The 11517-nt window shown below is 35.5% G+C and overlaps 2 protein-coding genes across 2 annotated transcripts; both read right to left on the reverse strand.

Moving 5' to 3' along the window:
• Positions 1–1426: 1426 nt before the first annotated feature.
• On the reverse strand, positions 1427–6589 carry LOC111788139 (cysteine--tRNA ligase, chloroplastic/mitochondrial). Its single transcript, XM_023668362.2, is given in 11 exon segments — positions 1427–2163; positions 2492–2760; positions 2885–2986; positions 3092–3295; positions 4192–4317; positions 4473–4652; positions 4654–4755; positions 5044–5214; positions 5453–5614; positions 6093–6156; positions 6254–6589. Coding segments are annotated over 11 exon segments (1518 nt in total). The 5' UTR covers positions 6388–6589; the 3' UTR covers positions 1427–2159.
• Positions 6590–7218: 629 nt separating this feature from the next.
• On the reverse strand, positions 7219–11112 carry LOC111788291 (ER membrane protein complex subunit 7 homolog). The gene is made up of 7 exons (XM_023668616.2): positions 10883–11112; positions 10673–10716; positions 9388–9496; positions 9037–9100; positions 8831–8947; positions 8623–8731; positions 7219–7631 (listed from the first exon to the last, which is right to left on the reverse strand). Exons 1-7 carry the CDS (start codon positions 10963–10965, stop codon positions 7537–7539), a joined length of 621 nt encoding a protein of 206 aa, XP_023524384.1. The 5' UTR covers positions 10966–11112; the 3' UTR covers positions 7219–7536.
• Positions 11113–11517: the final 405 nt, after the last annotated feature.

The raw sequence follows: 11517 nt of genomic DNA on the forward strand, positions 1-11517 counted from the left end.
TATTTTTAAATATAAAATTACACGGATATTATTGTTTTATTGTAATTGTAATATTAACTTTAATTGATTTTTATACCCAAAAAAAAATGCAAAGTAAAAATTTGAATTTTGACGTAATAAATTAAATAAATGCTTTTATTAAATTATGCTTCAATTATTTGTTTTAATATATTTCTTTCAATTATGCGAATAAATAAGAAAATTCTAACCTCTTAGTTGTTAGATGAACACGACTCCCAACAACGGTATGATATTATCCCCTTCAAACATAAAATGGAGAGAGTATTCATTGATTATAAATCCATAAGCATTCCCCAAATTAGTTAATGTGGGACTTTCATCATCCAACACCTCCCCTTGAACAAAGCACGCCTCCCCTCAATTGAGGCTCGACTCCTTTGGAGTCTTAGTCGGGACTTTCATCATCCAACACCTCCCCTTGAACAAAGCACGCCTCCCCTTAATTGAGGCTCGACTCCTTTGGAGTCTTAGTCTTTTTTTACTATGCCTTCGAGGAGACTTGATTCTTTTGTTCGACATTTGAGGATTTACCAATCTATTGGCACGACTAAGTTTAGGGCATGGCTCTGATATCATGTTAGACGAACACAACTTTCCACAATGGTATGATATTGTTTACTTTAAGCATAAGTTATCATAGCTTTGCTCTGGGCTTCCCTAAGAGGCCTCATACCAATGGAGAGAGTATTCCTGGATTATTATAAATCCATGAGCATTCCGTAAATTAGCGGGGACTGTCATAGTTAACTCAAGTTTGTATAAATAAACATAATTATAAAATAATATAAATTTAAATATAATTTAGTAAATAAATAATATGAATTTATACACGTGTGACGTAATATTATAAAAATAATGCACCAGTCCCGTTTCCCCAAAATTCGGTTCTGAATCGGGCAATATTAAATTATAAGAATTTTTCGAAATCTGACAAACCTTGTCCTTTCTGACAATTGAGTCCTGATTTTCAAACCTCTATATTTGACCTTTTTTGCTTGTTTTCTCACTGCTAAACGAGACCAGAGAAAGTGGGGCCCAGGAATATTTGTGGGCCTAACTGGCAAAAAAGGAGGCCCATGAAACACTGTGGGCCTTACGTATATTTGACCCAATCAATGATTGAAATATTAATATCAGAATATTGATATTAGAATTTAAATTTTACAGATGGACCTGTTCATAAAATATATATATCGATGCAAAAGAATTATTAAAAATATTTTAATGAAGAATCATCTTCATAGGATTTTTTTTTTTTTTTTTTTTTTTTTTTTTTGAATCGACCTAATCATCTAATTTAGCACCTTATAAATTTATTCCGTTACAACTTTCAAAGAGGGTTTACATCCAACTTTCCATTTACACCGTCATTATTGTCATGAAAGACACAAACAACGAAAGCATTTTGATAGGTTGACACTGTGTTATGAAACTCACAAGACTTAAGATCTAAATTATTCAATAACCCCCAAAACAATAAAAAATCAATCTAAGAGAGTTTTGGAACAAATTATTTTGATGATCAAAATCAAGAATAAAGAAAGCTCGTGATTCGAATTACTTCACCAGAGGTTTGATCAACGTTACTTTCTTCGCATGAAAGTCCTAAAACACAAGAATTTGCACAAAGTGAAAAGATTAACTCTCAATAGATCTAAAATCCAAACTCTATTCTTTTCAATTAAAAAATGAGAGGACTACAATGAAAAAAATGAAGACTTTATGTACCCTTTGACAACCTAACCCTATTGGAATTAAATACACTCGTAACCTTCATATTTAAACGGCTAACTTAAATGATAAAAAAATTAAAATTAAAATTAAAATAGTGCAATAAAAGAAATGTGTCGTATAGTAACCATCGAGAGACTAAGTTCCATAAGTTTAACTAAGAGTTTATTAGAGGCAAGTTAAAATGCATTTCACGTACCTCCATCTTGAAGCTCAACATTGTATCACACGTGGAAAAGGACTCCAAATATCTTTTAGAACTTCCTTTGACCTGGAAATTAAGAACAGAAAGTTGTGGAGCCAATGACCTGAAAAGGGAAGGGATTATCCCAAGCATAAGTGAAGGAAATGGGATTTGCTCCAAGGATTGACTGACTTTGTTGATGTCATTCATAGAGCACTGGCAATTACCTGAAAATCATTCATCCCATCAAAGATACAAGTTAAGAGGTTTAATGGGTTTGCTTTCAAATGTTAAAAAAATATGAGTTTCTAAGAAAATCTGTATTATGTGAAATGAGTTCAAATGGTATTTTGAAGGGACTGATGGAATAGAAAACACCAGAAGTACAGATATCAGGTAGTGTGTTTATTGTCATTCGATTTGAAGGGCGATTTCGGTAACGAACAATAATCGTCAAGTAAGTCATATGTTTAACTTTCCTCTATCCTTAAAAAATTCTAAAGGAATGCTTAAAAAAAAAAAAGAAGGAAGAAATGGAAGGATATTTGTTCTTACAAAGCAAACATGGTGTTCTTGGACCAGAAATCATTCAAGTTGAACCAGACGGCTGTTCCTGAAGTGCAAGAGGAATAGTTGGTCTCCAAGTTGTTCCATTTGGGCCATCCATGAGTAATTCCAACACCAGCTAGATCATTCCTGATTGCATCGGATTTTTCATACTCCTTATTCTTTCTTGCTGCATTCCTTTCTTCTATCTTCTGTACTACTTGTTCGTTCGTCATCTTTGCACGTGTTAACGCCTTTTCCTTCAGCTGTCCCAGAGCCTGTGTTAACCAAAAAAAAAAAAAAACGTTTTCGCCATTATCCGCTTCTGAAGAGTGAGGTTCATAAGTCAAGTCCCCAAAAATGTTACAGGATTTGAATACAGTGACATGAATCCATTTCTACCTCAGAGTAACTTGCAGGCATCAGTCCTAAAATGGACAACAGACTTCCTATTATCTTCTCCAAAGCTTCAAGAGAATCGATTCGAAATTCCTGCTTCTTGCCCTGTACGAATTCGAAATTCCTAAGATAAGCATGTTTATACTAAAAACTCAAACAGATAAAGATTGACTATATCAGAATGAATCAAGCTACACTTCTATCCAATACCTTACGAGTATGTAACAAATCATTGATAATTTTCAAAGGATCTGATAACGCTGCCAAAACCACATTAGTGTGAATGTCATCGGACATCGAGGTCAGGAAAACATTGTAGAATTTGTTGATCTCTTCCATCAAACTTGGGGGAATGGAACCCTTAAGACTTGATTCATCTTGCTGGCTAAGAACAGTTTTACAGTCATCAAGAGTCTGCAACCATTCAAATTCAGTGAAACTGAATTAATCATGATTTCTAAGATAAAGACACTGAGCATCTTATATTATGATACAAGAACAAAAGGGTTGGTCCAACAGATCAAATTTATGCGAGTGATATTTGTACATATTGAAACAACGTGATGTTTTCATGTGCATTGTGTCACGGTCATGCTTGTCCAGGGCGTGTATGCCTATGCCACGTTGAACTCTTTATTTAATTTTATGTTGTATTATCTTACTATTGTATTTTGTACGACTACTCGGCGAAATCATGTCTAGGCATGCCAAACCTAAATTGCCTCAAAATGTACTATTAGAGGGGTGTGACTAGTTGTCAACTCCTCCCCTTGATTTTGTATGACCGTTTGGCGAAATCACGTCTAGGCTTGCCAGACCTAAATCACCTCAAAATGTACTATAGGGGGATGCGAATAGTTGTCAAAATCTCCCTATCCAGAAAGTTATATGTTATTTAAGCCGTTGTGTTGCCTTTTTCTATAGTTATATAACGTTGTTTTCAAATCTTCTCTCATTCTTACTTTCAAACTCGCTTTCGAAAATCTCTCTGCCCCCGCTTTCTAAAACCTTCTTCTCAAACGGGGCCAAAGGAGCATACGTTGTCTGGCGGTAGGCGATGCAAATCCAAATTGGCTTAACTCACTCGGTGTTGGGAGTGAGTGCCGCACAATCGCAAAGTCCGTTGCCAAGAAAAGTACGATTGTGACACATAGCCTACACTTGTTCTTGCATGTCTACTTAGTGATGATAACAGTTGCAACGGCTGTATAAATATAATTTCTCACGATGAAAATTCTATGCTACAACCCTATGAGAGTAATCGAGTTGCGTCAAAGATGATTAAACGAAAAACTTGTATGTTATCGTACCTGATAGATGTAAAAAATGCGATCTGAAGCACTTTCAAGCAGGAAATCAGAGTAGTTGATTGGAGAACGATAGTGTGTCCCCAATAAGAAAAGCCTCAAAGCCAGTGGATGGTAAAGATCTATCACCTGGAAATTTATAGTAATAACGTTGAAAACCGATTCTTATAATAACATGAAACAACAAAAATCAGATCCTGCAACGAATTTCCATAATTGTTTAAAAAGATGAAGAAAAATAAAAGAAAGAAAAGGGGAAGTCAGAATGAAAGATTTGAATCTACCTGCCGAATGGTGAAAAAGTTCCCAAGAGATTTAGACATTTTCTCAGAGTCGATGGTCACAAAACCATTATGTACCCAGTAGCTTATATTACTCGTTTTGCAAGTGGCACAACTCTGAGCAATTTCATTTTCATGGTGGGGAAAGACAAGATCCATCCCTCCACCATGTATATCAAAAGAATACCCCCAGATATGTTGCACTCATGGCACTACACTCTATATGCCATCCAGGCCTTCCAGGACCCCATGGACTTTCCCAAAATGGCTCCCCCTCCTTTGCAGACTGCATGATAGCACAGGACTTCAATAATAATACATAAACAGGACACAGATGTGTGAAAGATAGGTAGGGCGAATCATCATACAATTTTGAAGTGCTGTGTTTATCTTTGTCAGTTACATTGATAAGGCAATTGATCTGTACCTAAAAATGAACCAAGAATTGTTGACTTTTCTTTATCTATCTTCAATTCAACAAATTTATCCATCTCTTTCATTCAGAGAATCTCATAGTTTGATGTATGCATGCAAGTTGCAACACTTAACAATAATACAAGGCAACTAGATTGACCTTCCACAATGCAAAATCAGCAGGGTTCTTCTTTCTGGAGTCCACAGCAACCCGCTCTCCAGCTCGATTATCCTCTAATTTTCGTCCTGATAATAGTCCATATTCTGGAAATTTGTCCACATTGAAGTACACATCACCATCAACACAATAGGCATATCCATTATCAAGAATCTGATGACACAAAAGAAACAATTAATGGCTTGTCATGCATACCTCCCCTTTGAGAATCAAGAGTAATACCCACAGAGCATAAAAGAAGACAACAACTCAATAATATATGCTTATTGAAACAAAAGATGGCTTTTAGGCTTGTCGAGAATCAAGATAATATGATTACCTGAAGGTTCAAACACACGAATTCTAGTTAGGTGTTACTCAGATGAAGACCACAAATCAAAGAAAATTTTACCTGTTTTATCATATCAATGATCTGGGGCATGTGGTCTGAAACTCGTGGTTCAACTGAAGGTGGCAAACAATGAAGAGACACCATATCTTGACAGAATTCTTCACAGTAACGCTTACTTAAATTAAGCGGATCTTCGCCCAACTCATTCGCTCTAACAATTATCTACAGAATTTGAAAAGTGCAGACTCAGGATCCTGTCATAGCATTATGAAAAATGTTGGTACCAAGATAAAGAAACATGATCATATCAAGCATTAAAAAAGTGTAAAATGCTCCGGTTTCCCACATGGAATGGAACAAAAGTGACAACGGGAATCTATCTTCAACGCATGTAGGATTTGCATCAATTTTTACTTAAAAATTAAGCTTCATTAAGCACTCAAATGAAACTACGAATTGCAGTACTCTATCCATCTATCTTTACAATTGATACTCCCTTTCACTCTTTATGAGCAAAAAACAGGGAAAACCATTCACTACAGAAGATGTACCAACAAATCAAAGAATCGAGCAAAAAGAAATTCAATCGATATTCATTCCCAGAAGTAAAAGGCAACATACGTGCAAGGGAAACGGCAATTTAAACATGGAAAAATGAAATTTCATATAAAGAAGACACAATTTTAGAAGATTCACTTACTTTGTCATCCACATCGGTGAAATTGCGAACATAAAGAACTTCGTATCCCAAATGCTTCAAATACCTGCTAGCATTTCAACACAGAGTAACAAATCATCACACAAATGTTTAATTAAGAAAAAAAAAAAAGAGTTAAGGTAACACTTAGAAAGAATCAATACCTATATAGAACATCGAAAGTAACATAAACACGCGCATGGCCAATATGGCTGAGATCATAGGCAGTGACACCACACACGTACATGCCCACTTTACCTTCAACCTTGGTCTTGAACAGCTCCTTCTTCCTACTCATTGTGTTGTGCAGCCAGAGTTCCGACGAGGTACACTGACGCGGAACGCCGCCGATTTCTTTGTGATTCTCCTCATTAACCGGATGCTGAGATAAGCTCAGCGAAGTAGTGAAACATCTCGCGGACTTGAAGAACGGAAAACGAAAATGGCGACGAGTTCTGCGGAGGAGAAATCGCCTGAGAGACTGAAATCGGAGAGAATCGAGTTACCATTAATGGGTCGTAGAGCTTTAGGAGGGAAAAGCCATTTTCGCTCTGTTCTTGGATTTTGGTCCTCTCTTTACCCTCCTCTTCTGGGCGCTACTTTAATACGTTATCTGCGATGCAAACTCTTTGACTTTTAACTCACGAGTTGACTCGCAAAGACACCTATTAATTTTTTTTCTTCTTATAATACACACACATATATATACATATATTTATTATAATTTTATTTAATTCTATAATTATTTTTTCAATTATTCTTAACCAAAATATCGTACATATTAATATTTTTTTTACTTTTATTAAAACATTCAAGGTTCAAAAGTAATTTTTTATAAAAAAAATGAATAGTAATAATAATTTTCACCGAGTTATTTTAAAGAATAACACCGCATAATTATTAAATACATATATATATATATATATATATATATATATATATTTTTGTTGAGGATTATTGGGAGTAAATCCCACTTTGGTTAATTTAGTAGAAGATCATATGTTTGGAAAATACTATTTCCATTGGTATGAAGCCTTCTCGGGAAACCCAAAGCAAAGTCATGAGAACTACGGTGGAGAATCGTGATTCTGTAACCTATATATATATAATAAAAAGGAAAAATATGAAGTAATATAAAAATGAAGTATCAAAATAATGTTTGATTCAAAATGGGTGACAGATAATGGTCGTTTACATACTAAGAGACTCGTTTTAAGAATGATGATGAAATCCAGACCAAACTAATGTCTAATTGATGATAATGATGCATATCAGAATAAAAACGAACACAAACAAGTCGAGTTTATCCCAGCTGTGTTTTGGCCAGAATGATGAGCGACTAGATGATTACGCTCATTTGCTTCCGAGTGTTAGAAATCCCGATTTCTTCCTGCAGGACTTGGATGCATTTGAGCTGGGGATGTAGTCGGTATCGAAATCGATCTTTTTAACTGCTCCGGCCAGCACCGGGTAGCAAGCTTGATAAGGTCGGGACGCCTTGGTTCCTCATTTCTTCTTGTGCTCTCCTCATTTCTTCAGGATCTGATCATTGGGACATCACAAAATCATGCAATCAGAGATGGGAAGAAACTCAATCATTCATTTATATGATCGAATTGAATTAGCTCGAGTTTTCTGTCTCGAGGCAGATCAAGACGTTGCTGATTGGAACTAAAAACATGAACTTCCCCATTCGATTTGTTATGATGCACCGAATGAAGTTGTAGGTTCATCAGAAGGGCAAGATATTAGCAACATAACTAGTTTGAAACTTTTGCCAAGAAATGCGGCATGAGAAAAAATCATCTATCATATCATCTATTAAAGTTTAAGTAGTAACCAAGTATTAGGAATCACGTATCTCCACAATGGTCTGATATTGTCCATTTTGAGCATAATCTCTCATGGATTTGTTTTTGGTTTCCCCAAAAGGCTTCGTACCAATAGAGATGTATTCCTTACTTATAAACCCACGATCAACCCCTAAATTAGCTAATGTGGGACTCTCTCCCAACAATCCTCCCCTCGGACAAAGTACACCATAGAGCCTCCCCTGAGGTCTATGTAGCCCTCGAACAGCTTCCTTTTAATCGAGGCTTGACTCCTTTCTTTGGAGCCCTCGAACAAAGTACACCCTTTGTTTGACACTTGAGTCACTTTTGACTACACTTTCGAGGCTAGCAACATATATGTTCAACACTTGAGGATTCGATTAGCATGACTAAGTTAAGGGCATGACTTTGATGCCATGTTGGGAATCACGGATCTCCGCAATGGTATGATATTGTCCACTTTGAGCATAAGCTCTGACTTTGCTTTTGGTTTCCCCAAAAAGCCTCGTATCAATGGAGATGTATTCCTTATAAATCCATGATCAACCCCTAAATTAGCCAATGTAGGACTACCTCCCAATAATCCTCAACACCAAGTCCAAAGATTAATCAGGAACATACCCATTCTACAGCTAGTTCAAGCTTGAGAATCATAAATGTGAAGATATTGATAACCAGCAAATGAGAAAATGAGTATGTACCTATGTTCTCCATTAACTTGGGCATCAGGAATACAACAAGTATCATGAATCCCATCATCAGACCCATGGGACTTTTCACAACAGACATTATGGAGAACGGTTCTCGAATCTGTAATGCGAAGAGATCGAGAAATAAAGTGAAATCAAGAGGATAAAACTCTATAATCTATAGTCCATGAAAAGGAAAATAAAAAGAGGTTGAACAAACCTCATAATACTCTTCATCTCTTAAAGGCTCTAAAACAAGCTCACTCAATGCCCGCCTGTTCTCTGTTAGGGCAGCCTGAACCTTACCTGGGTTTCTAGCGCTAACATCAACTCGAACCTAATAGAAAATGAACAAGAAAAATGAGTCGCATGAAACCGGACTTTTCGAAAGTCTGAGAGAGCTAATGGAAGAAAAAGAAAACCCACAGGAGAAAAGAAATAGCCCAATGCAGCCACTTCAATCAGATGAGTTCCTGCTGGCACATTATAGCTTTTAAGAAGTTAAGGCATTACAATGAACCTCAGAAACAATTTGCACGAGACCTGTTTGTAAATTAGTAGGGCCAAATTTTGTTGCGTAATTCTCCGAAACGATTAACGCTAACTACCGTAAAGCAACGAACAAGCTAAAATCAAGCGCTATATCCAATTGAGAATTATATAAATGACCAGTGCAGATAATTTAATCCACAAAAGGAGCAAACCAATAAGGCTAAAAGTAATATAACTCCTTAATTTGGAGGCAGTTTCGATTAACTCAAAGCATATAAAGGATACAATGAAAAATATCCGTCCGGTCTCAAGAAGGTAATTCTTTGGCCACCATTAAGTATGACCTTAATGTTTGATATTTTTCCAGGAAGCCCATACCCTTTAAGACTGTTGCCTGCCAAAAGCTCAATAGGATGAATTAGCTCAGAATAGATCCAGAACCATCTATAATCATAAAATCTCAAGCAAATTTAACATTCATTCTGAATATCGTTGAGTTGAAAATTTTAATCTTCACAATGCTAACCTGTATTAAGAATAAATTTTCTTATTGTTAGTCAACCCTATGATTCAGTATGGACAAAAAGAAGAAAATGCTAGGCAAAAGCTACATCCGTACATGCCTCATGTGAAACGAGTGAAGAACACAAATGCTACACATCTGCCTACAGAATTCACTATTTCTCATAACATGAAACATAGCCATCTTGCCTCTCCTCCAAAATGACAGCTTAAAAACCTTTTTTTCCCATTTCAAATCCAAGCTAATCCAACTACCTAGATGCAGATAATGTATACCAGAATTATCAAAGCAGCATCACTATTTTAATGTGGGCACCTTGAGTTCATGGTGGAGGGGAATAATTATATCAAGGATGAAGTGGATAATCTTGCAGAGTCCTATAGATATGCTGCAGTTTTTCGGCCCATAACTTACTTAGACCTTAACCATAGAAGTAAGGACTTTTCGACACCTACGGCAGAAAGATTTCAATGTAATTTAGCTAACTTCTACGGGAAGAGATTCACATTAAGTACCAGAATTGACCAGCTTGATGGAAAATTGAAAGATTTCACCTTCTGAGGTGAAGCACAATTGCTACGATTGCTATTTCTTTGGAAGGTGGATTGTTCTTGCCATTGCCAAAAAAATAAGATCTGAAAAACATCTCCACAACACTTTTGGTCGGCAATTTTGGGGAAATTCACCTTTATTTTGTGTTTCCCACACAATATTGGTTTAGTGATCTTATTCAGAAATCCCTCCCAAGGAAAAGGCCTAAGTTCACTGAGGTGGGAAGATTTCATTAGATAGGAATCTGTGAGCGATAAGAACATGCTCAGATGTAAGATATTATTTTTTTCCATTGCCACACTACGAAGTGCTTCTGGTAATTATCAATGTAAATTAGGTTAAAGTATCTTCTCTTCATTTCCTCTTCTGTAATTCTCGTTTTCCAACAAACAATTTTCTTCAAGAAAAAAAAAAAGCAACAATTCTACACTTATCTTGAATCCCTGTATCAAAAAACATTCAGAACTTGTAGAACAATAAAAAGAAGAAACATACCGGCAATCTTCACGCGACCATAGATGGTGTATCCATCGCCAGACCTGCGAAACACAACAACGAGATAAAAAAAACAATAATAGAGACAACTGCGGATACTAAATCGAGAGAATCATCGATCATAACATTCTATCTTCGAAAATCCACGTTCCTGATAATTCGAGCACAAACAAAGTCGCAGTGAATTAAAGACAAAGCACCAAAACCTACCCAGTGGAAATCGCATGAGACGGAGACAACAGAGAGAAGAAAAGCTGGAGTAACAGTAAGAGAACGGAAGCTTGGGATCGCATTTTCGATGATTCTTCTATGGCGGAGGGTTCGGAACAGGGAAGATCTCGGTCCTCGCGTTCTCAGCTTCCTCAAGGTCCTCAAGGTCCTCAAGGTTCTTCCAAGGAGAAAGGATTTTACTCTCTCTCTCTCTCGATCCCATCTGATTTCATTTTTAGTTTATTCTTTCTTTATTTTTTCTTTTTCAGTCTCTAAACTGTCATAAAATTTATATTTAATAATATTTAAAATTTTCAATTTTTTATTTAGAAAAAGCACACAAAATTAATTTTTTTTTAAGAATATACTAAAAATTAAATTTATTATTTACTATTATCCATTTAATATAATTCAATATATAATTTTATTTAAATATATAATCATTACTATCTTAAAATTGCATTTTTCACACTAAAAACTAAACTATTCATATTAAAATTTATAAATCAATTCACTAAATTTATTAATTTTTTTCAAAAAATAATTATTTTTATATAATTTAAATGGAATTTTCTCAATATTTATCGATACGAGCATAACTTAATTTATTAAATCATTATGCTTAGAATAGAATA

Source organism: Cucurbita pepo, chromosome 2 (genome assembly GCF_057944985.1).
Source record: "Cucurbita pepo subsp. pepo isolate OVF chromosome 2, ASM5794498v1, whole genome shotgun sequence".
NCBI lineage: Eukaryota > Viridiplantae > Streptophyta > Magnoliopsida > Cucurbitales > Cucurbitaceae > Cucurbita > Cucurbita pepo.

Excerpts from the sequence above, each read along its gene's own strand:
- LOC111788291 (XM_023668616.2), bottom strand. The coding sequence starts at position 10,965 with ATGCGATCCCAAGCTTCCGTTCTCTTACTGTTACTCCAGCTTTTCTTC. Across the intron at positions 9,101-9,387 it reads CCGGACGGATATTTTTCATT|CTATAATGTGCCAGCAGGAA; the intron begins GTATCCTTTATA and ends ACTTCTTAAAAG. Across the intron at positions 7,632-8,622 it reads CAAGTTAATGGAGAACATAG|ATCCTGAAGAAATGAGGAGA; the intron begins GTACATACTCAT and ends CCCAATGATCAG.